This window comes from Octopus sinensis, linkage group LG23 (assembly GCF_006345805.1).
Source record: "Octopus sinensis linkage group LG23, ASM634580v1, whole genome shotgun sequence".
NCBI classification, from domain to species: domain Eukaryota; kingdom Metazoa; phylum Mollusca; class Cephalopoda; order Octopoda; family Octopodidae; genus Octopus; species Octopus sinensis.
The window spans coordinates 4871790-4898145 of NC_043019.1; the positions used below are offsets into that span (position 1 = coordinate 4871790).

The 26356-nt window shown below is 40.8% G+C and overlaps 1 protein-coding gene across 1 annotated transcript; it reads left to right on the plus strand.

The window, feature by feature from the left end:
• The first annotated feature begins 1950 nt into the window (after positions 1 to 1950).
• On the plus strand, positions 1951 to 26299 carry LOC115223527. Its single transcript, XM_029794160.2, has 2 exons — positions 1951 to 3874; positions 25107 to 26299. Exons 1-2 carry the CDS (start codon positions 3744 to 3746, stop codon positions 26164 to 26166), a joined length of 1191 nt encoding a protein of 396 aa, XP_029650020.1. The 5' UTR covers positions 1951 to 3743; the 3' UTR covers positions 26167 to 26299.
• Positions 26300 to 26356: the final 57 nt, after the last annotated feature.

Consider the following 26356-nt stretch of genomic DNA (forward strand, 5'->3'; position numbering starts at 1 on the left):
ATCGATTGACCCCCCCCCCTCACACACACACACACACGCCAAAAATTTCAGGCCTTGTGCCTGCTTAGAGGAGAAAAGAGTATTTCTATGAAACATAAGGAGGCCAGATGGCAGAATCGTTAGCGCGCTAGGCAAAATGCTTAGCTGCATTCCGTCTGTCTTCTTGTTCTCAGTTCAAATTCCACCGAGGTCGACTTTTCCCTTTCATCCTTTCGGGATCGAGAAAATAAGTACCAGTTGATGTTATCGACGTGCCCTTTCCCCTGAAATTGCTGGCCTTGTGCCAAAATTTGAAATAAATATTTCTGTGAATCATTCTTACTGTAAATAAAATTATACTCTTTAACTTGTTTCAGTCATTTGACTGCGGCCATGCTGGAGCACCGCCTTTAATCGAGCAACTCGACCCCGGGACTTATTCTTTTATAAGCCCAGTACTTATTCTATCGGTCTTTTGCCGAACCGCTAAGTAACGGGGACATAAACACACCAGTATCGCTTGTCAAGCAATGCTAGGGGGACAAACCAGACACACAAACACACACACGCATATATATATATATATTATATATATATATATATTATATATATATATACATATATATACATATATATATATACATATATACGACGGGCTTCTTTCAGTTTCCGTCTACCAAATCCACTCACAAGGCTTTGGTCGGCCCGAGGCTATAGTAAAAGACACTTGCCCAAGGTGCCACGCAGTGGGACTGAACCCGGAACCATGTGGTTGGTAAACAAGCTACTTACCACACAGCCACACTTGCGCCTGAGCATTTTTTTTTCTAACACAGTAGAGTAAGATCTGCAGAAGATTTGGTTGCTATTTCTAGCTTTCAGAACGATTACGTATGCGATAAAAGAAGAGTGGTGAATAATCCCTTCATTAAAAAAAATAGTAAAACTGGATAACTAATTGTGAATTAAGCAAAATAATAACTGCTGCATGGACGGAATGTAGCGTTAAATTGCTTACAAATAATCACTGACTTGTAAAAACTACGATTGCAAACGGAATAACAAATAAAAAGGAGATAATGTGTGATTAATAGTCATGAAGTGTGACTATAAGCGGAATTATTGACTCGTATCGGGGTGGGCTGATGTGCCTGCGAATAGGTGTATGTCTGGTAATTCTAGCACCCCTCGAAAGCCGAGTTCATCAGCAACAATTCGTTCCCTTCTCCCTTCCTCTGGCGCACTTTCTCTCTATCTTCCCACGCATTCCCAAATAATCTCGGTCTTCCACTCGCTCTAACAACACACGTATTCTCTAATAAAGCATGTATCATATTGTACGTAAATAAACATATATATATAATTCATTATGTCGCCAATATTAATAGTGTTGTCTGTTAGTAATTTCGCTTAATTGGATACGGAACAATGGCTACTGCGAAGAGGGCAGTAACTCTGCACGAAAATACGCGACAAAGAGAACGAAAGAAACTTAGTAATAAATGGAGGAAAGCGAGAGAGAGGGAAAAGGATTGTGTAATAAAGGGAGGGGGAGAGAGATGGGAAAAGAAAGACTAATAAAGAGATGGGAGTGAGGAATAGTAATAAAGAAAAGCGAGAGAGATAGAGTAAGAAATAAAGCGAAGAGAGCAAGGTATGTAGTTATAAAAGGAGGAGGAGGAGAAAGAGAGAGAGAAACAGTAATAAAGGGAGGGGAAGAGAGAGACAAACAATTATAAAGGGAGGAGAGGGAGAGTGAAAGAAATAGTAATAAAGGAAGGTGGGGAAAGAGAGAAAGAAACAGTAATAAAGGGAGGAGGGAGAGAGACAGAAGCAGTAATAAAGGGAGGAGAGGGAGAATGAAAGAAATAGTAATAAAGCAAGGTGGGGAAAGAGAGTAAGAAACAGTAATAAAGGGAGGAGGGAGAGAGTGAAAAAAAGAGTAATAAAGGGAGGGGAGAGAGTGAAAGAAAGAGTAATAAAGGAAGGTGGGGAGAGAGAGAGAAGTCAAGTAAATTAACTCAAGCCATGGAAGGTGTAAACTTAATCCCTCCGTTTCTCTAAATTACATCGCAAACCACTGATCAGAAAATACTTTCACGTTGATCCTTTATTAGTTTTTTTTTCTTCACCAATAGAGATCCCGGACAAGTAGGAAATAATTTATTTCTAGATTTATTTGCGTCTTTTTTTATGCTTTAATTTCCAACCGAATCCAGTTGTTAACCGAATCCAGTTGTTGACATCGCCTTTTCACTTTAGAATCCGTCTCATTGAACATTTCGTCAAAACTATTATATTTACCTCGGTTTTGGGGCTTCTTTGCAAATATCAATTATATGAAGTAAGTTCTTGTTTAATATCACTACCACTATTTTGTTTTCTGATCGTCCATCCATCAGCTTTCCACCGTCCAGCATCAATTTTATTTCGATTGCTGTTACCTTGAAAGGAGGACATATTTTCTTCCCTATATTTTTTTAATTAACATCAACAACACAAATACCAACCTGTCGTGCAGGTGAAAAAAAAAAAAAGAACAATTGAAATTATTTTAATATACATATTATTGAGAAGATAGCAAACCAACAGAAGAAAAAGTCATTAATTTTCCTCCTGTTAATTATGTAAATATTTCTATTTTTATTTCAACTTATTTCATATTCACCCTACTACGAAACGTCCAATGCAGAATACTTGAGGAAATTTCTAATCGAATTTTGCTGCTCATTTTCTGAAATAGAAATAATTCTAACAATAATTTAATATTGCTGAAGACAGGAGGAAATTTGACACCAACTACATTCGACAGTTTGTTTGCTTCCGAAATTATTTACTCGTGTTTTGCTTTTGTTTTCTTTTTTAATTCTTCTATATCTAGTGGACTATCCGAAATTAGACATGACTTTTTCCATGGGTGTTTCGAGGTTCCTTCCAAGCTTTCATTGCTCTCCTACTACTGCTGGTGATTTAAAGAACCGCGTAAGGATGTCTTGTGTACCACCTCTGAATGTTTCCTGATTCCAAACGGCCTGGCATGGATCGCCCTCTTTCCTGAGTCCTCTCTGTTTATACTGACTAACATCGAAGCTGCAAGTGCTACCTACAATCCGTCCATCATTCCGTCACTTCAAAAACCTCATTTTGTTGGGGGTCTTGCCACGATCAATTAACCAGCCTTCAATATTGGATTTATAATGAAACAGATCATGTAACGAAACTAATGAGAATCATTTGTAAACTCTAATTGATCGGATCGTATTACACATTTACATTTCTTATTTATTTATCCTCCTTCGTCTTTAACGAACAATCTTCCCACATACCAAGTTGTAAACGAATAGTCAACTATAATTAGATATTGTAACAAACATACCAGCTACTGCATTGCTGAAGCAAGTACTTGTTATATAAATGCTCGCCCGAGCCTCTAAGCTTCAGCTTTTTTCTACTCAACCTCCTACATTACACACCATATCCAGTGTCCCAACCAAGTTTTTTAAAATCCTCATCATACTATTCGCATGAAAGTTATTCTTTTGAATAACTTTTACAGTTCCAAGGCGTTATTTTATATCGACAGTCAAATACACACACTAACGAGTTTTTCTGGATAGTGTTGATATTATTTATTCATCTCTGCTGATCAAAACTCTGCTATGGTTTAAGCAGGAATATATACAGTAAACCTGAGAAGTGTCTAACCATCGACTTGTGAGAAAGAACCTACGTTGTCCAGCATCATTTTGCATTCAGGCTCCACAATGAAGTTTGCCATGTGGAAGAAGTCCTCCATGTGGATTTTATTTGGAGGAATGGTGATGTTTTTCCTGGCATTAAGCACTTGTCTCGCCTGTCTACTGACCGGGGTCTACCATCGGTGGCAACTCGACAGGTAAGTTTCCAACATTTATTTTGTTTTGGGCTTCTTTGTGACTACCAGAACCTCAGCATGTTTTCTAATATATATATATGTGTGTGTGTGTGTATGCATATGTATGTATATATATATATGTATGTATATAAGTATATATATGTATGTATATAAGTATATATATGTATGTATATAAGTATATATATGTATGTATATAAGTATATATATGTATGTATATAAGTATATATATGTATGTATATAAGTATATATATGTATGTATATATATATATATGTATGTATGTATATAAGTATATATATGTATGTATATGTGTATGCATATGTATGTATATATATGTATGTATATGTGTATGCATATGTATGTATATATATGTATGTATATGTGTATGCATATGTATATATATATATGTATGTATATAAGTATATGTATGTATATATATATATATATATATGTGTGTGGTATAGCTAATTCAGGGACTTCGAATTTTTTGTTTTTCTTCTCCAATTAACAACTCAACACTAACAAAATTTTGCATTCGGTTTTAATATGCAATCTTTCCTGCATAGGAAAACCTGCTAACATTCGTAAGTTTTTAATATATAGTACTTTACTAAGGCGACGAGCTTACAGGATATGCTTAGTGGTCTTTCATCCGTTCGGGGTCGATAAAATAAGTACCTGTTCTACACTGGGGATCGATGTAGTCGACTTATCCGTTCCCCTATATATAGTCATTAACCGTTTATGAAAACACTGAGATTTTTCGCACTGGTTACAGAACACGAGGAAACTTAAAAGGTAGCACAGATATTTCATACCTTTAAAATATATATATATACATATATATATATATATACAAAATAAGAAAATGGGGAAATACATCTAAACCATTTATCAACTACCAGATAATACCCAATCATATACTTTATTAGACCACTACATAAGAACATTAGGGTTGATATATGTTATCCCATGGAGGGTTGAATTTGCAACCCCTATCTCAATTTGTATATATATATATAAATTTTTCTGGTTTTAATTGCTGGACTATAGCCCTGCTTGGTCATACTACCACCGAGGTTTCCCTCCCGGTTGACCCAAGCTCTGATTGACCTCGAAAGACGAAATTGATTTAGTCGTGAAGGGAGATAACCACTTTGCTTGATTTTAGCTGACCCGGGACGAAACGATCTCAAGACAAATACATTCCTAGATAGATATAGGCAAAAAAAAAAGCTGAAATCCACGCGCGCACACACACGTTGTTTTGCCTCAGATCAATCTCTATGTTTAGACAATCCACCCGTAACCAACCTGTTGTTTCATTGGAACATTAGATACGCTTGACCTGTCGGCCACCTTACCCCATGTCTCATTAATTTTTCATGACGGTGCCAGGCTATTTCTAATTCACACACATCGACTGACTTCAGCTCTACATAATTCTTCACCATTTTTAATCATCATCGTAACTTCAGGAATTTGGATCTTTTCGGTTTGACCGGCAGTTTTTTAAAATTATTTTCCACGCAACTAAACACTTTTAAACTTCGTATACTGGTAGAATGTGTTTATAAAACATCTTTTTCTCTTGGCTTTATTGAGAAAATTCTATACTTTGTAAGATATTTTTTTGTTGTTTTTTTCTTCAATTTCTGCAATTTCAACCAATCAATGACGTCTATTGAGGTAAAAAAAAAAACATTCTGTGCCGTATGAATATGTCCTTCGTTGAAGAAAACAGATTGGGTTTATTTACATTTCTGAAGAAAAAAAGATACCCTTCACCCCACCCATAACCCTAACCCTAAACCCTAAAACAGATTGAAATGCAATAGATCGATTCTAGGGTCATAATTATGGGTGACAATTTCATATGACACCGCTAGAAAAAACTGCTGTTCAAACCGAAAAGATCCATGAATTTCAGAGGTGATGTTTTATGGTATGATGCATTTCCTATCGCCAACTCTTTACAAGTCACTCTTCACAAAACAGTCTGTTCAATTAGTTGACTTATTGCTTAATGGGATAGTCATAGCTGGAATGTCTTAAACAATCAAATGGTCAAAACAAGCATTAGAGCTGTCACTCGTCCCGAATATTTTGCAGTGTGACACGATTTTTGTCCTTGGGGAGCAACTGTTATTTCCTATTTGCTTACCCTTAGAAAGTGTGGAAAATGGCTTCAAACTTTGCTTTTTGTTACATTTATTCAACCCCCCCCCCATCAAACAATCCTCTGAACACATGGCTATGATACTCCCCGACTACTCCTGTTCATGATCAGAGATGCACGTATTGTCGGCCACTAAGGGACCTGCTCTAGTGGTTAAGGTCAAGAAAGTGACAAGCAAATCTGTGGTATTTAGCAGAAAATTTGCTATAACGATATTTCTGCTTCAGCAACTCAGAGCTGAATCTGTCTGAAGTGTAATGGAAAATAGGTCAGTTTCAAGGCATTGATGTCCAGGTCTCAACAGCAAAGTTTGGAAGGGAATAGTAGTCATTTCCTTTGATTTCTAGACAGAAGCAAATAGGAATTTTACACTTAGAGCAGGTCCCTTAGTGGCCGACAATACGTGTGTCTCTGATATGAATGACGACTATAAGATACCCGCTTTTGGTTAAACTGCACCGCAAAATGTGGGAGTAGTTAGGAATCTAAATCGGAGGAGACAGTCTCACACACACAACTTCAATTTTATATATAAAGATTAGCCAGATCTGGCCTCTTTATACCTATCCTAAAATGTCATTTCTAAACTAAAAAAAATCTCCTCATTGAAATCTCAAAGCTACAGAACAACACATGTAATTCAAAATAATGTAGATATATAAGCATTCTATTTGATAGGGTCTTCTGACTAGTAAAGGGTTAAATAAACTTATATAAATTCATCATCATCATTTAACGTCCGCTTTCCATGCTAGCATGGGTTGGACGATTTGACTGAGGTCTGGCGAACCAGACTCCAATCTGATCTGGCAGAGTTTCTACAGCTTGATGCCCTTCTTAACGCCAACCACTCCGAGAGTGTAGTGGGTGCTTTTAGGTGCCACCGGCACAAGGGCCAGTTTAGCGGTACTGGCAATGGCCACGCCCAAATGGTGCTTTTTATGTGCCACCTGCACAGGAGCCAGTCCAGCGGCACTGGCGACGACCTCGCTCGAATGTTTCACATGCCACCAGCACAAGTGCTAGTAAGGCAACGCGGTAACGATCGCACTCAGCAGCGAGCTGGCAGAAACGTTAGCACGCCGGACGAAATGCTTAGCAGTATTTCATCTGCATTACGTTGTGAGTTCAAATTCCGCCGAGGTCGACTTTGCTTTTCATCCTTTCGGGGTCGATAAATTAAGTACCAGTTACGCACTGGGGTCAATGTAATTGACTTAATACCTATGTCTGTCCTTGTTTAGCCCCTTGTGGGTAATAAAGAAATAGGTAACGATCACACTCGAATGATGTGTTTAACGTGCCATCAGCACGAAGGCCAGGTTGTTGCTCTGGCAACGATCTCACTCGTATGGTACTCTTAGTGCGCCACTAGCAACGGATGCCAGTCACCGAGTTTGATTTCGACTTCAATTTCACTTTGATTTCTTAGGAGAAAAAAGATGAAATGGTTATTGTAGCTAGAAAACCTTTGATCATAGATCTGGTCAGTAATTAAACAAATTCGAGCCAATTTAGAGTATCCCTTACATGGTTGCTCAAGCTGCTAGAAATAGCGATTAGTCACTCAATTCGTGCCCTAACATCTTTAAACATAGGATGACCATAGCTAGAATGCTTCCGATGGCATCACTTCGTCTCCAACAATTCGGTGTGACACCAGTGCAGAATCACCTCCCTCCAACAAGTCATCCTAACGAGACGTCTGTGTTGGCTGGGTCATGCCCTCCGTCGTCAACCAGGAGAATTCATCTACGAAGCAATTGCCCCAGCTCCCCTTCAGGGTTGGCGAAAGCGATGTGGTGGACAACGAAAAACCTGGCTGATGGACAGTCAAGGCTGATCTGGAACCCAACCTAGGCCCCCATATCTACTGCGTTCATCGGTGGAATAAGGAGTGGTTGGAGATCAAGGCAGTCTTGAAGCTCCTTCTTCAAGGTCTGGGTTTTGACTTTCTAGAGAAGGCAGCTCTCTGCTGTCACTAGGAAGGGCAGCTTTGTTGACTTTGAATTACTTGATTGCCAAATGTTTTGAAGCTTGGCTTGTCTTTTGCATGTCAGAAAGTCTTTCTTTCTTATTTCTTTACTACCCACAAGGGGCTACACACAGAGGGGACAAAACAGATTAAGTCGATTAAATCAACCCCAGTGCGTAACTGGTATTTATTTAATCGACCCCGAAAGGATGAAAGGCAAAGTCGACCTCGGCGAAATTTGAACTCAGAACGTAACGGCAGACGAAATACCTATTTCTTTACTACCCACAAGGGGCTAAACATAGAGGGGACAAACAAGGACAGACAAACGGATTAAGACGATTACATCAACCCCAGTGCGTAACTGGTACTTAATTTATCGACTCCGAAAGAATGAAAGGCAAAGTCGACCTCGGTGGAATTTGAACTCAGAACGTAACGGCAGATGAAATACCTATTTCTTTACTACCCACAAGGGGCTAAACACAGAGGGGACAAAAAAGGACAGACAAACGGATTAAGTCGATTACATCAACCCCAGTGCGTAACTGGTACTTAATTTATCGACTCCGAAAGAATGAAAGGCAAAGTCGACCTCGGTGGAATTTGAACTCAGAACGTAACGGCAGATGAAATACCTATTTCTTTACTACCCACAAGGGACTAAACATAGAGGGGACAAACAAGGACAGACAAAGGGATTAAGTCGATTACATCGACCCCAGTGCATAACTGGTACTTAATTTATCGACCCCGAAAGGATGAAAGGCAAAGTCGACCTCGGCGGAATTTGAACTGAGAACGTAACGGCAGATGAAATACCGATAAGTATTTCGCCTGGCGTGCTAACGTTTCTGCCAACTCACCGCCTTCATGTCAGAAAGTGTTTCTTTCAGCCTGCAGCATTGAGATCTGAGGTACTTGAAGTTACTTATCTCCTTGAATTGTCTGCTGTTAGAACAATTTTGCAGCTGGCTTTCATTTTTACTGATGGTCATGTATTCCATATTCTTTGGCTGCAGCATTCTCAAGGGATATTAATGAGTTTTGTGCATCACACAGTTGAGGAAATATGAAGGGAAAGGTTATCAAGCTAGACAAGGACATTGAGATACTGGGTCTGCTAGCACCTTGATCTCTTCTGCTTAATGGTGAAAGCTTTGGCTTATATGGGGAGTCAGAAGTTTGCCTGAGGATGTAGTCCTCAATTGTCACAAAGAGAAAAAGTAGCTAGGATGTCTCCTTGAAGGATACTGGCAGTTACAAATTCTCTAAGTTGGATCATCATCATCTTCATCATCCTTTACTGTCATTTTCCATGCTAGCATGGTTCAGATGGTTTGATCAGAGTTGGTAAGTAAGAGAACTGCACCAGGTTCTAATCTGATTTGGCTTGGTTTCTATGGCTGAATGCCAACCACTTTGCAGAGTGTGTTGGGTGCTTACCATATCTGACTGTTCTAAGAGGTGAAGGCATCATTGCAGAATGTAATTAATGTTTTCACCAAAGATTCTTTCCTCTGTGCTTCCAAACATTTTCTATTGACTGATATTGAAGTAACTCCTATCTCTCTCTCTTTTACTTGTTTCAGTCATTTGACTGCAGCCAAGCTGGAGCACCGCCTTTAGTCGAGCAAATCGACCCCGGGACTTATTCTTTGTAAGCCCAGTACTTATTCTATCGGTCTCTTGTTGCCGAACCGCTAAGTGACAGGGACGTAAATACACCAGCATCGGTTGTCAAGCAATGCTAGAGGGGCAAACACAGGCACACAAACACACACACACACACACATACATATATATATACATATATACGACAGGCTTCTTTCAGTTTCCGTCTACCAAATCCACTCACAAGGCATTGGTCGGCCCAAGGCTATAGCAGAAGACACTTGCCCAAGATGCCACGCAGTGGGACTGAACCCGGAACCATGTGGTTAGTTAGCAAGCTACTTACCACACAGCCATTCCTGCGCCTTTTTACTTTTTAAATCTTCAGCACCCTCAACAGGGAGATTTCATCGACTAATTGCATGGATAACATATGATAACCTGCAAAATTCTGACAACCAACAGTGTCAACAAACTAACAGGAAATCTTCATGGCCTCCCCAATAAGCTCCCTTGCTGGTTCCACACAAAAGCACCCATATAGGGGCCACATAAAAAATTCCCCAATACACTTTGTAAAGTGTTTGGCTCTAAGAAGGGCATCCTGCTGTAGAGCTCCTGCCAAAACAGAGAATTGAACCCTGGGCAGCCCTCTAATGGGCCAGCTCTTGTCAAATTGTCCGACCCATGCCAGCATAGAAAACAGACACTAAATGATGATGACTATGGCAAAGGAAACATGAGTAAACATTTGATCAATGACATTCCAGTCATGACCCTCACTGGTCTCAGCTCAGTCTTTGTAGGATTGCAAAGGCCATGGTTATTGCTCTCTTTGTTTGTCCAAACCTCTAGGTTCGAGGAAGGTACTTACTCGTGGCAGTGAATTTATAGACAAATCGATAATTGAGATTCTGTAATTTTTCTCCACTTTGACTGATTCGGAGGAAATCTTCACCACCACAACAGCTATGCAGTATTTATTCCTGTAGGTTCTAGGTCCTTTAGATCTTTTCGGTTTGAACGGCAGATTTTTAAAATAATTTCCACGTAACTAAACACTTTGAAACTTCGTATACTGGTAGAATGTGTCACATAAAACATCTTTTTCTCTTGACTTTCTTGCGAAAATTCTGTAGTTTGTAAGCTATTTCGGCAATTTCAACCAATCAATGACGTCTATTGAGGTGAATACAATTTCTGCCATAGACGTCATTGATTGGTTGAAATTGCCGAAATGCAAGAAATTAAACAAGAAATAGCTTACAAACTTCAGAATCTTCTCAAGAAAGCCAAGAGAAAAAGATGTTTTATAAACACATTCTACCAGTATACAAAGTTTAGTTACAAAGGAATTATTTTAAAAATCTGCCGGTCAAAGTGAAAAGATCCGGTCCTTTTATATCAGTGTTTCTCAGTAATTTTTTTTTTATCTATGGACCCCTTTGATTCCTATTTTATTCAGATGGACCCTTTAGCATTCAGGTTACTTTTTCAAATGTCATGCTTTACTCTTTTACTTGTTTCAGTCATTTGATTGCGGCCATGCTGGAGCACCGCCTTTAGTCGAGCAAATCGACCCCAGGACTTATTCTTTGAAAGCCTAGTACTTATTCTATCAGTCAGTTTTGCCGAACCACTAGGTTACAGGAACGTAAACACACACCAGCATCGGTTGTCAAGCAATGGTGGGGGGGACAAACACAGACACACAAACATATACACACACGTACATATATATATATTATATATATATATATATATAATATATATATACACACACGATGGCCTTCTTTCAGTGTCCATCTACCAAATCTACTCACAAGGCTTTGGCTGGCCTAAGGCTATAGCAGAAGACACTTGCCCAAGGTGCCACGCAGTGGGACTGAACCCGGAACCATGTGGTTGGTTAGCAAGCTACTTACCACACAGCCATGCCTGCGCCTCAATTTTTTTTTTAAATTAATTATGTATTATCTTGTACCTTAGAGATTTTGAAGATGTAATTGTTTATTTTTAGAATGACATTGTAGGGTAGGTATGAGATGCTAGATATGGCAAGTTTGAGCATAAAAGAGACTATTTGGACCAGATATGGTTGGTTTAAATGCCAAAGAGTTAAGATATTTTGTGTATTACTCTTTTACTTGTTTCAGTCATCTGACTGCAGCCATGCTGGAGCACCGCCTTTAGTCAAGCAAATCGACCCTGGGACTTATTCTTTGTAACCCAGTACTTATTCTATCGGTCTCTTTTGCCGGACCACTAGGTGACGGGGACGTAAACACACCAGCATCGGTTGTCAAGCAATGCTAGGGGGACAAACATAGACACACAAACATGCACACACACATATATATATATATACATATATACGACAGGCTTCTTTCAGTTTCCGTCTACCAAATCCACTCACACGGCTTTGGTTGGCCCGAGGCTATAGCAGAAGACACTTGCCCAAGATGCCACGCAGTGGAACTGAACCCGGAACCATGTGGTTGGTAAGCAAGCTACTTACCACACAGCCACTCCTGCGCCTGTATTGTTGAAGTATAACCAATTTGTTGCGCAAATTTTAACACCAAAATCTTATGTGGATCCTCCAAGGATCATGTGGACTCTGGTTATGAATCATTGCTCTAAGTGGATGCAGCATTTCTGAATGGATGGAGGAGAGGCCAAACGTTTTGTGCAATGGTTAGTACATCCATCATGGGCACAGAAAATGCAGGTTGGCATCCTTTGGATAGCCTTTGACCTTTTCACCATCTAAGGGTTTTTTTGACCTAAAATACTTTTTTTTTTTTTTACTCTTTTACTTGTTTCAATCATTTGACTGTGGCCATGCTGAAGCACTGCCTTTAGTCAAGCAAATCAACCCCAGGAATTATTCTTTGTAAGCCTAGTACTTATTCTATCGGTCACTTTTGCCAAACCACTAAATAATGGAGACGTAAACACACCAGCATCGGTTGTCAAGCGATGTTGGGCGGACAAACACAGACACAGAAACATACACACACACACATATATATATATATATACATATATACGACGGGCTTCTTTCAGTTTCCGTCTACCAAATCCACTCACAAGGTTTTGGTCGGCCTGAGGCTATAGTAGAAGACACTTGCCCAAGGTGCCGTGCAGTGGGACTGAACTTGGAACCATGTGTATCGTAAGCAAGCTACTAACCACACAGCCACTCCTACGCCTATATTATTGTTATACTTATTATTTATAGCTGTATCCACTTCAAGACTAACTCTTAAAAACGATTAATTGCACATTTTCTCAGAGCTTCTAAATTTTCAAGAATCTAGATTTTTATCCAATGCAACTTGCAGACAGACTCTTTACATGCAATATTATACAAAACACTATTTGTGAAATGCACCAGGCTTGTGGGGCTAGATAGACCTGTTGACCTGGTTGAGGGCTATAATAGGAGGGCTCTGTTATTGTTGCAGGCTCATGACTTGTGACTGTGCTGGATAGATCTTTCTATTTTTCAAATGTGGTAAGAGTATGTTTGAGGATGGCAGCAAGCTGGCAGAAACGGTAGCACGCCGGGCGAGGTATTTCGTCTGTCGTTACGTTCTGAGTTCAAATTCCGCCGAGGTCGACTTTGCCTTTCATCCTTTCAGGGTCGATAAATTAAGTACCAGTTACGCACTGGGGTCGATATAATCGACTTAATCCGTTTGTCTGTCCTTGTTTGTCCCCTCTATGTTTAGCCCCTTGGGGGTAGGGTTCAGTCCCACTGCATGGCATCTTGGGCAAGTGTCTTCTGCTATAGCCCCAGGCCGACCAATGCCTTGTGAGTGGATTTGGTAGACGGAAACTGAAAGAAGCCTGTCGTATATATGTATATATATATAAGTGTGTGTGTGTATATGTTTGTGTGCCTGTGTTTGTTCCCCTAGCATTGCTTGACAACCGATGCTGGTGTGTTTACGTCCCCATCACTTAGCGGTTCGGCAAAAGAGACCGATAGAATAAGTACTGGGCTTACAAAAAATAAGTCCCGGGGTCGATTTGCTCGACTAAAGGCGGTGCTCCAGCATGGCCGCAGTCAAATGACTGAAAAGAGTAAAAGAGTTAGAGTATGTTTCAGAATTTGGCTGTTATTTCCAGCAGTTCTAGTGGTCAGCCTGAGAATCTTTCAAATTACTGGGTTATTATTTAGCTCCAGGTGGGGGGGATCATAATTGAGTTCTCCTATGATCGGAGATGTTTCCAGCTGCAACTATAAATTTTTCTTCTTTTTTTTTTTCTTACATGACACCAAAGTTTTAATTTGTGAGAGAATCGACTGCTATGTTTAGTAGTGTGAACGACCACAAAATGTCCTCGTTGGCCCGGCCTGTCCAGTGTGGACAGTGTGATGGCGTGTACACACACACACACACACACACACAGCCTTGTTGCTTGCTGCTTGCAAATCTCTTCAAAATGCTTTTTAAGTGGCGAGTTTCTCTGTCCAGTGGTGCGAGAAAAAGAAACGGGGTCAAATTCGGGTTTTTCTTCTCTCCTTTTTCGCTCCCACGTCGAATTTTTTTTCTCTTTCTTTTTTCGTTTCCTCAACTCCATCTTACTCGTGATGTTGGTAACTATAGTACGATAGCGATGTTGATGGTGTTATTGTTGTTGTAGTAGTGTTGCTGGTGGTGGTGGTGGTGTCAGCCGAGACAGGGATACATTCCTCTATAATCAGTTTCTATTTGGCAGAGGAGAGAGAGAAAGAGACAGACAGACAGAGCTGAAACTGACATGCAGTGTCTGAAATGTTTGACACCAGCTCTATAATAGATGTCAACATTGAATAGCTACCGGGGTGGTTTAGGGGGCAAATGTAGAGTTGTAGCGGCGGTGGCGATGTAGTGAAGCTATCGGCTTCCACTCCGACTTCCCTACCCCTGTTTCACTCTCTGTTTCTTTTTTCGTCGTTTTTTTTTTCAAGTATGCTGATAAACTTCCCGAGGGTGGAAGAGTGAGGGAGTGCTCTGTGTGAGTGTGTCAGTGCCAAAACTTTTATTGTAGACATTGCTACTTGCCAACCCTTCTCCCTGCGTTTGTGTTTTTTTTTTTCCTTTTTTGTGGAGGGGTTTTTTGCGGGGGTTTTTTTTAAAAATCTTTTTGTGTACTCACCGCCTCCACCATCAACCTCTCCCCCTTTATGTCATCGTGTCACTACCACTACCACGACTACTAACTACTGCTGTTTACGTCTGTCTTGCCTTCTCTCCTTCTCTGTCTCTCTCTCTCTCCTTCTCCCTCTCTCTCTCTCTCCTTCTCTCTCTCTCTCTCACTGCCTGCCATACTATAAGCCCTGCTTGACAGGTCTCGGTAAACAACCACGTTCACATCTGGCATTCGAACCCCTCCCCTCTTTCACCTACACTCTCGTAAATACACACTTAACTGTCGAGAAAATATTAATGTGGGTTATATAGGTTTACGTAAGCATGCAAACTCATAAGAGATTTTAAAACTACGCGTTTACACATTCTTTCTCCTTTTATCTATCTACCTGTACACACACACACACACACTCTCTTCCTTTCTCTCTCTCTTCCTCTCTCTCTCGTACACACACACACACACACACACTCTCTTCCCCTCTCTCTCTCTCTCTCTCGTACACGCACACACACTCTCTCTCGTACACACACACACACACTCTCTTCCTCTCTCCTCTCTCTCTCGTACACACACACACACACTCTCTTCCTCTCTCTCTCTCTCTCGTACACACACGCACACTCTCTTCCTCTCCCTCTCTCGTACACGCACACACACTCTCTCTCTCTTTCTCTCTCTCTCGTACACACACACACACTCTCTTCCTCTCTCTGTCTCTCTTCCTCTCCCTCTCTCGTACATGCACACATACTCTCTCTCTTTCTCTCTTCTCGTACACTCACACACTCTTCCTCTCTCTCTCTCTCTCGTACACACACACACACACTCTCTTCCTCTCTCTCTCATACACACACACACACTCACACAATCTCCCCTTAAACACAATAGTATTGTTTCTCCTAAATTCTTAATAATTTACTCTCTTTTATATCATTTACTCGTTTCAATCATTAGACTGCGGCCATGCTGGGGCACCGCCTTGAAGAATTTTTAGTCGAATGAATCGACCCCGTTCCTTTTTTTTTAAGCCTGATTCTTATTCTATCGATTTGCCCAACTGCTAAGTTACCGATACGTAAACACCAACAAGTTGTGGTGAGGGACAAACACACACACACACACGGCAGGCTTCTCTCAGTTTCCGTCTACCAGATCCGCTCACAAGGCTTTGGTTGGCCCGAGGTTATAGTAGAAGACACTTGCCTAAGGTGCCATGCACAGGGACTGAACCCGGACTGTGTGTTTGTGAAGCAATCTTCTGACCACACAGCCATGCCTACGCCTAGGGCTGACCAAAGCCTTGTGTGTGTATATGTATGTGTGTATGTATATATATGTGTGTGTATATATATATATATATATATATATATATATATGCGTGTTTGTCTGTGTTTGTCCCCCTAGCATTGCTTGACAACTGATGCTGGTGTATTTATGTCCTTGTTACTTAGCGGTTCGGTAAAAGAGACCGATAGAATAAGTACTGGGCTTACAAATGAATAAGTCCCGGGGTCGAGTTGCTCGATTAAAGGCGGTGCTCCAGCATGGCCGCAGTCAAATGGCTGAAACGAGTAAAAGAGTAAAGAGATATATGTGTGTGTGTGTCTGTTTTTGTTCCCTGCCACTGCTTGACAACCGGTGTTGATAAGTTTACATCCTATAACTTAGCGATTCTACAAAATCTATCGATAGAAATATAAGTGCTGGGGTGGATGCGTTCAACTAAAATTTCAAGGCAGTGCCCCAGCATGGCCACAGTCTAATGACTGGCACAAAAGATAAAAGATAATCAAAAGTTGTGAATTTACTTTGATTGTGACCAAGCAATTATTTAAATTATGTTGCAAGGTAAATTAATTTAGTATCACCTGATAGTTTGACTGATCTACCAGTATTACTATTGGAAGCACTCCGTCGGTTACGATGACAAGGGTTCTGGTTGTTCCGAATCAACGGAACAGCCTGCTCGTGAAATTAATGTGTAAGTGGCTGAGCACCCCACAGACACGTGTACCCTTAACGTAGTTCTCGGGGATATTCAGCGTGACACAGAGTGTGACAAGGCCGGCCCTTTGAAATACAGGTACAACAGAAACAGGAAGTAAGAGTGAGAGAAAGTTGTGGTGAAAGAGTACAGCAGGGATCACCACCATCCCCTGCCGGAGCCTCGTGGAGCTTTAGGTGTTTTCGCTCAACAAACACTCACAACGCCCGGTCTGGGAATCGAAACTGCAATCCTACGACCGCGAGTCCGCTGCCCTAACCACTGGGCCATTGCGCCTCCACCAGTATTACTATACAAATATGCAGGCATGGCTGTGTGTGGTAAGAGGTTTGCTTTCCAACCACATGATTGCTGGTTCAGTCCCACTGCATGGCACCTTGGGGAAATGTCTTCTACTATTGCAGGAGTTCTCAACCATTTTATTATCTCTCTTTTACTTGTTTCAGTCATTTGCACCACCTTTCGTTGAGCAAATCGACCCCAGGACTTATTCTTTGTAAGCCTAGTACTTATTCTATCAGTCACTTTTGCTGAACTGCTGAGTTACTGGGACATAAACACACCAGCATCGGTTGTCAAGCGATGTTGGGGGGACAAACGCAGACATATATATAATTATATATATGGCTGTGTGGTAAGTAGCTTGCTTACCAACCACATGGTTCCGGGTTCAGTCCCACTGTGTGGCACCTTGGGTAAGTGTCTTCTACTATAGCCTCGGGCCGACCAATATTTGTGAGTGGATTTGGTAGACGGAAACTGAAAGAAGCCTGTCGTATATATGTATATATATATATATATATATATATATATATATAATATATGTGTGTGTGTGTGTCTGTGTTTGTCCCCCCAACATCGCTTGATAACTGATGCTGTATTTACATTCCCGTAACTTAACGGTTCAGCAAAAGAGACCAAAAGAATAAGTTATGGGGGTTGACGTGCTCCGGCATGGCCACAGTCAAATGACTGAAACAAGTAAAAGAGTATATATACGACGGGCTTCTTTCAGTTTCCATCTACCAAATCCACTCAGAAGGCTTTGGTCAGCTCGAAGCTATAGTAGAAGAGACTTGCCCCCAAGGTGCCACACTGGGACTGAACCTGGAACCATGTGGTTGGTAAGCAAGCTACGTACCACACAGCCACTCTGGACCCTTTTGATTAGTATTTTATTCTAGTGGACCCCCATAGCTAATCTGTGTTTAAAGACAAGTTTTATTGAAACTCCTTTCAAAATACCCTTGTGTAGGTTGATCTATGAAAGGGACCCTTTCAAAATACCCTTGTGCAGGTTGATCTATGTAAAACATAGAAAGGGACCTAGCTGTTTCTTGCAATACATCTTAAGCAAAGTTTTTTCAGGGGCCCTTAAAATTCTATTGTGTAGACCCCTAAAAATCTTATGTGGACCCTCAGAGGCCATATGGACCCAAGCTGAGAACCACTATTACTATATAGTCTCAGCTTGACCAGAGCCTTATCAGTGGTTTGTTAGGCAGAAACTGAAAGAAGCCCATCATTTTATGTGCGTGTGTCCCTCATCACTGTTTGACAACCAGTGTTGGTGTGTTTGCATCCCTGTACCATAGCAGTTCAGCAAAAGAGACCAATAGAATAAGTACTGAGGCTAATTCTTCGAGGTGGTGCCCCAGCAAAGCTGCAATGTAATGACTGAAACAAGTGAAAGCTAAAAGATTCATGTGTGTGTGTGGGTGTATAGGTTCCCCACCTGGACGGGATGCCAGTCCATCGCAGGTGAGCTGCAAGATGCAGGAGGAAAGAGTGAGAGAAAGTTGTGGCGAAAGAGTCAGCAGAAGTTTGCCATTGCCTTCTGCTGGAGCCACGTGGAGCTTAGGTGTTTCGCTCATAAGCACGCACACATCACCCGGTCTGAGATTCGAACCCACGATCCCTCGACTGCGAGTCCGCTGCTCTAACCACTAGACCGTGTGTGGGTGTGTGTCACAGTCTTGCTACATCTACACCCAACACCAAATTTCTATCATATTTACCTCCCACCCAACACCCACTCTGCTATATCTACTTTCTGCGATCTGGCAGAAACGTTGGCACGCCGGGCGAAATGCTTAGCGATATTTCGTCTGCCGTTACGTTCTGAGTTCAATTTCCGCCAGGGTCGAAAGTACCTATTTCTTTACTACCCACAAGGAGCTAAACACAGAGGGGACAAACAAGGACAGACATAGGTATTAAGTCGATTACATCGACTCCAGTGCGTAACTGGTACTTAATTTATCAACCCCGAAAGGATGAAAGGTAAAGTCGACCTCGGCGGAATTTGAACTCACAACGTAATGACAGACGAAATACGGCTACGCATTTCGCCCAGGGTCGAAAGTACCAGTTACGCATTGGGGTCGATATAATCGATTTAATCCCTTTGTCTGTCCTTGTTTGTCCCCCCTATGTTTAGCTCCTTGTGGTCAGTAAAGAAATAAATATATATCTACTTTCCACCTTACATCCATACACACATCCTACACATTGTCTCTGTTACCTGTCAGCTTGTAGATGGAGAAGGAATTCCATCTGCATCTCTAACCATTTCCCAGCCTCAGCTGTAAATGAAATCTTCCATCCTTTCAGTACAGCCACATTTTCTATTTCAGATGTTTAGTAAAACAAATCTTACACAAGTGAAGCAGGAGTGGCTGTGTGGTAAGTAGCTTGCTAACCAACCACATAGTTCCGGGTTCAGTCCCACTGCGTGGCATCTTGGGCAAGTGTCTTCTGCTATAGCCCCGGGCTGACCAATGCCTTGTGAGTGGATTTGGTAGACGGAAACTGAAAGAAGCCCGTCGTATATATGTATATGTATATATATATGTATGTGTGTGTTTGTCCCCCTAGCATTGCTTGACAACTGATGCTGGTGTGTTGACGTCCCCATCACTTAGCGGTTCGGCAAAAGAGAACGATAGAATAAGTACTGGGTTTACAAAGAATAAGTCCCGGGGTCGATTTGCTCTCGACTAAAAGGCGGTGCTCCAGCATGGCCGCAGTCAAATGACTGAAACAAGTAAAAGAGTAAAAGAGAGAGTATGTTGAAACCTAATACCAAAGTAAGATGCTGTGAACACACGAAAAAAATCTTTTTTTTTCAGAGATAGGTTGGGTGACATTTGAGGAAAGTTTGACTGCTATTTCTAGCCACTTTGAATAACAGCATAGTTTCAGGACATTGTACTTTTTTATGTGTGCAGCTGCATAACTCTCACGCATGCAAAATGCAATTACTCTTTTACTTGTTTCAGTCATTTGACTGCGGCCATGCTGGAGCACCGCCTTTAATCAAGCAAATCGACCCGGGACTTATTCTTTTGGAAGCCCAGTACTTATTCTACGGTCTCTTTTGCCGAACCGCTAAGTAACGGGGACATAAACACACCAGCACGGTTGTCAAGCAATGCTAGGGGGACAAACGCAGACACACAAATACACAACGCATATATATATATATATACATATATACGACGGGCTTCTTTCAGTTTCCATCTACCAAATCCACTCACAAGGCTTTGGTCGGCCCGAGGCTATAGTAGAAGATACTTGCCCAAGGTGCCACGCAGTGGGACTGAACCCGGAACCATGTGGTTGGTTAGCAAGCTAATTACCACGCAGCCACTCCTGCGCCGATTGTATGTAATGTACATACACACCTAACACAGGTGCAATTATGTTAATAGTCTTCACACCTGCAAAACTGCAGTTGCACATAATAACAATCAACACCTGCTTTTACGATTATTATGCTCTAGAAAGTGGTTGCCCGGGGGGGGGGGGTCTGTTTTTGTTTTTTTTAAACTGTTACCCATGCATTTGCAGACTCTGCTCTGCAAGGCTGCTGGGATGGCACCGCAGTTTGCATTCTTGAACATTTGTTGCAAGGCAGATGGGGGAGCGGATGCCTGTGTAGGTGGTTGAGAGGAAAGATGAGCGAGTGAGAGGTGCCTGGTTGTATACGTGGCACGAGGCCAGCTGTAGCAGTCGGTAGTTGAGAAAGGAGACAAGGAAGGAGTCAAGTTATGTTGGTAAACAATACTAATTAGTCAAGTAGTCTTTTATTTGGATAGGGTCCAACATTCCCGCTAATTCTTTTGTTGTGTGTGCAGAGATTTGCTTATGCTTGCTCTTTTACTTGTTTCAGTCATTTGACTGCAGCCATGCTGGAGCACCGCCTTGAAGGGTTTTAGTCGAATAAATCGACCCCAGGATTTAATTTTTTAACCCTAGTATTTATTCTATCAATCCCTTTTACTGAACTGCTAAGTTACGGAGACATAAACACATCAACACCAGTTGTCAAGCAGTGATGGGGGAACAAACACACACACACACACATATATATATATATATATATATATATATATATATACATTTTCCTCTGTCTTCCCAACATCTGATGCCCCTTATACACAGTTTTCGGATCTTTTCAGTTTGACCGGCAGTTTTTTAAAATAATTTCCACGTAACTAAACACTTTTAAACTTCGTATACTGGTAGAATGTGTTTATAAAACATCTTTTTCTCTTGGCTTTATTGAGAAAATACTATAGTTTGTAAGATATTTGTTGTTGTTTTTTCTTCAATTTCTGAAATTTCAACCAATCACTGACGTCTATTGAGGTAAAAAAAAACATTCTGTGCCATATGAAAATGTCCCTCGTTTAAGAAACAGATTGGGTTTATTTACATTTGCAAAGAAAAAAAGATACCCTTCCCCCACCCCTAACCGTAAAACAGATTGAAATGCAATAGATCGATACTAGGGTCATAATTATGGGTGACAATTTCATATGACACCGCTAGAAAAAACTGCCGTTCAAACCAAAGAGATCTCAGTTTTCTTAAATCATTTGTGCTGTCATGCATGCACACTAACAGTGCCCATCCAGTAGAGTGAGTCCAAAAATTACAGTCACTTAATCAAAATCTCAAGGTTACAAGAGAATGCAGGATAAATTTAAAAACAATATGAATAAATAAGTGTTACATCATCATCATCATTTAACGTCCGTTTTCCATGCTAGCATGGGTTGGACGGTTCGACCGGGGTCTGGGAAGCCAGGAGGCTGCACCAGGCTCCAGTCTGATCTGGCAGGATTTCTACAGCTGGATGCCCTTCCTCATGCCAACCACTCCACTGTAGTAGGTGCTTTTTACGTGCCACCGGCACAAGGGCCATAGGAGGCTAGCAAACAGCCACGATCGGTTGGTGTCCTTTACGTATCACCGACGTGGACGTCTGTGAGACGGTGCTGGCCTCAGTCACACTCGGATGGTGCCCTCTACATGCCTCTGGCACGGGTATCTTAACTGCAATTTCTGTTTGATTTTTATTTTGATGTTGGTGTTGATGTACTTGACTCAATAGGTCTCCTCAAGAACAGCGGGTCACTCTACAATCCAAGGTTAGCACAGCAGGCCGTCCTGCGAGCCATGAACTCACTTCATTTGTCGGGTCTTCACAGTCACAGCATATCTCAGATGTCTCAGTCTTCGTAATTTCCTCTGTGAGGCCTAACATGCCACTGGGCACGGTTAGAATAATCTGAATGCTTAAAGGGGTTTTAAAAACAAATGTTTATTTTTAGGTGTTTACAGCTTTTTATCTGTCAGAAAAGATCATCCTTCTTTTAGAATGAGACACTCAAATATGTTTGCTAAAATTGGGATTTATCCTTAGAGAGATTGAAGGGTTTGGTAAATTTAGGGGCTAGTTCTATTTTCATAATTTGAGTGTAATGGAAAGGGATTACCAGGACTGGTGACCTTGGTTAAAAGTGATTAAAGGTATATCAATATACCTGGAAGAAACATTGGTACGCCGGGCAAAATGCTTAGCAGTATTTCATCTGCCGTTACGTTCTGAGTCCAAATTCTGCCGAGGTTGACTTTGCCTTTCATCCTTTCGAGGTCGATTAAATAAGTACCAGTTATGCACTGGGCCGATATAATCGACTTGATCTGTTTGTCTGTCCTGGTTTGTCCCCTCTGTGTTTAACCCCTTGTGGGTAGTAAAGAAATAGGTATTTCGTCTGTCTTTACGTTCTGAGTTCAAATTCCGCTGAGGTCAACTTTGCTTTTCATCCTTTTGGGGTCAATAAATTAAATACCAGTTGCGTACTGGGATCGATATAATCAACTTAATCCGTTTGTCTGTCCTTGTTTGTCCTCTGTGTTTAGCCCCTTGTGGGTAGTAAAGAAATAGGTATATCAATATTGGCCTCAAATTTTGACACAAGGTTCTACAGCTGGATGACCTTCCTAACTCCGTGAGTGTAGTGGGTGCCTTTTATGTGCCAGGCGAATCTGGCAACGGCCACAATCAGTTGGTGTCTTTTTACGTGCCACCAGCACAGAGGCCAGTCGGAGCGGCGCTAATGCAGTAGTGAAATCAAATCTTTCCGTGGGTTTACCTTAAGGGGTATTTGAAAACAAGCTAAAGAGAGAGTCACGATGTTATTGCTCATTGTACTAGAAACAACAGCAAATCACCCCTTGAATTACCCTCACATCTTTAGAAAGATTAAAAGAATGACATGTTGGATATTGTAGACGGGGATATACAATACTGGAAAAACTACTGAGATGGTCATGGCTAGAAGGCCTTTGCTTGATCAGTACTGGTTTGATTCTACCCCTAATCTTTCAGCCATGAAAGGAGTATGTCAAAGGGAGAAGAATTGGGCCCCTTAATTCAGAAGTACAACAGGATAGCTTCAGCAAGTTTAGCAAGTAGCCCCTTTTCTGTAGAAGTGAGAGTAAGGCCCATCTTGTGTCTTTACTTTACAAATGTCTTAATTGTTGAAGCTGTAATAAATATTGGGTTGTCCGGAAAGTTCGTGCCGATTTATAGTAGCTTACCTTTTCGACTTACCCTCTCAGACACCTCAATTTTGGGAAGAGGGTATTTTCAAGTTAAAGGAAAGATGGAGATGCATTGTGCAACAAAATGGTTCATATTTGGTTGATTAAAAAAGTAATGGCAAGTATTTATCGACCTTTTTCTTTCCTTTAAAAATCGGCAAGAACTTTCCGGACAACCCAATATAATGACTTGTTTGGAATAAAGAAATTGTTTTAATCCTTTAGCATTTAAACCGGCCATATCCAGCCAAAATATTTTACAAGTTTTATGTTCAAATTGGTCAGATCTGGTCTCTCACACCAACTCTACAATATCAGGATCTTTTCGGTTTGAACGGCAGTTTTTTCTAGCGGTGTCATATGAAATTGTCACCCATAATTATGACCCTAGAATCGATCTATTGCATTTCAATATCTTTTAGGGTTAGGGGTGGGGGTAGGGTATCTTTTTTTCTTCACAAATGTAAATAAACCCAATCTGTTTCTTAAACGAGGGACATATTCATACGGCACAGAATGTTTTTTTTACCTCAATAGACGTCACTGACTGGTTGAAATTACAGAAATTGAAGAAAAAAAAACAACAAATATCTTACAAACTATAGAATTTTCTCAATAAAACCAAGAGAAAAAGATGTTTTATAAACACATTCTACCTGTATACGAAGTTTCAAATTTTTTAGTTACCTAGAAATTATGTTAAAAACTGCTGTTCAAACCGAAAAGATCCCAATATCATTCTAAAAATTAGTGGTTACCTCCTCAAAATCTCAAAGCTACAAGATGATGCATGATTAAGTCAAAACTATGTGAATAAAGAAGCTTTACTTTTGACAGAATAATATGAATGATAAAGGGTTTTTCATGCTAAGAGTTGCTGAAGCATGGAACAAACTGCCAGCATCAGTTGTTTGTTGTCGGAGCACTGCATCCTTCAAAACTTCCATGCTTCCTGAGATTCGCCAACACTACACCTGATTATCTCCCCTCCATACGCAAGCTTGTATCTGACTCATACACTGTTCGCTTCCCAGACATTTGTACATTACTGCATATACTTTATATGCACTATTTGACAAGTTGTGGTGCACCTGAGCACTGTATACAATAATTTCATTATTATTATTATTCCTGAGATTCGCCAACACTACACCTGATTTTCTCCCCTCCATACGCGAGCATGTATCTGACTCATACACTGTTCGCTTTCCCGACATTTGTACATTACTTCATATGCTTTATACACACTTTTGACAAGTTGTGGTGCACCTGCGCACTTAAATCCTTAAAAATGTTTTAGCCCGAAGGCCACGGCCATGCTGGGGCACCACCACTGTATACAATAAGTTCATTATATATATATATATATAAAACAAATTTGAAGAAAATTTCCTAAAACTTTTTACTTTTTACTTTCAGGAAAGAATCTTTTGAATTACAAAACATAATGGTGTCCCTGGGCCGGCTGAAAGACAATTCCAATGTATATAAAGTCCTGCAAGAGGAACTAATGGAATCTACAGTTGAAAGAGTATTTCCATGGTTACCAAAAAACAACACTTTGCCAAACTATTTCTTTCACCAGCAAACCAGAAAGTCTCCGGTCAGTTACCAACACAGCAATATTGTCTTCATGACTAATACTCACGATAGTAGCAGTTCATTCTCGGATTGTCTTCACGACATAGCCACTGACCACTCGTTGCCCATGTCTCCGTTCATGTCCATTCGCAACCGGAGGGCATGGGAAGAGGCTGAAGGCAGCGAGCGTATGCTCCATGACCGGATTAAGATCCACCATGGAAATTATGCTTTTGGCATGTGCGAGAATCTCACCAGTTCATGCTCGTATTTTTTAATGCTCCAAGATCCAATAGAGCGAGCCATCTCGACCTACCATTACTGTAAGGATGCCATCAGCGATGAACTCTGCAGTGTAGTGAATGCCAACAAAGTTTCCGTCCACGATTGGGCAGTCCACCAGGGAAGCTTGTTCTTCCGCCAGTTATTGTTCAAACCTGACTTTTGCGACATAGAAGTGAACAGTTCTCTCACAGCAGTCCAAAATAGTAACAAGCTCCCCTGTTGGTACAAACAAAAGCTTTATTTTGATTCCTTATCGAATGCTGAGATTACAGAAGCTCTCAACTACGTTGGAAAGCATCTTGACCAGTGGTTTTCAGTTGTGGGTCACGTCGATGATTACTCTGCCTCCGTCAAAATGTTTGAACATGTTTACCGGTTACCATTTTCTAAATGCCACGATTCCTCTCTGACCTTCCAAGAAGAACTTAGCAATAACAACAGGGCCTACACGGTAGATCAAAGCAAAGAAACTTTAGACAAGCAAGAAGTGTTCCTTCTCAAACAGAGCGCCACTGTTCAAAAAGCTTTGCACGCCGACTACAGAATCTATAATGAAGCCAAAAAGTTATACCAAATTCAAAGACAGGTTTTATTTAATCAAATAGGACATTAATGAGGTGTTTGATAATGATCTGATCGTTAATGAAACCTAGCAACAATTTGTATATAGACTGTATTTGTGTATATAAAAATCAACAACTGTACATCTGTATAAAGTATTTAAAAAGATTTTACATTCAAAAATATTTGTTTAGAATTTTTTTAATATTTTGCATTTTCTGTTTTTAATTAAATTCCCTTAA

Excerpts from the sequence above, each read along its gene's own strand:
- LOC115223527 (XM_029794160.2), top strand. The coding sequence starts at position 3,744 with ATGAAGTTTGCCATGTGGAAGAAGTCCTCCATGTGGATTTTATTTGGA. Across the intron at positions 3,875-25,106 it reads CATCGGTGGCAACTCGACAG|GAAAGAATCTTTTGAATTAC; the intron begins GTAAGTTTCCAA and ends TTTTACTTTCAG.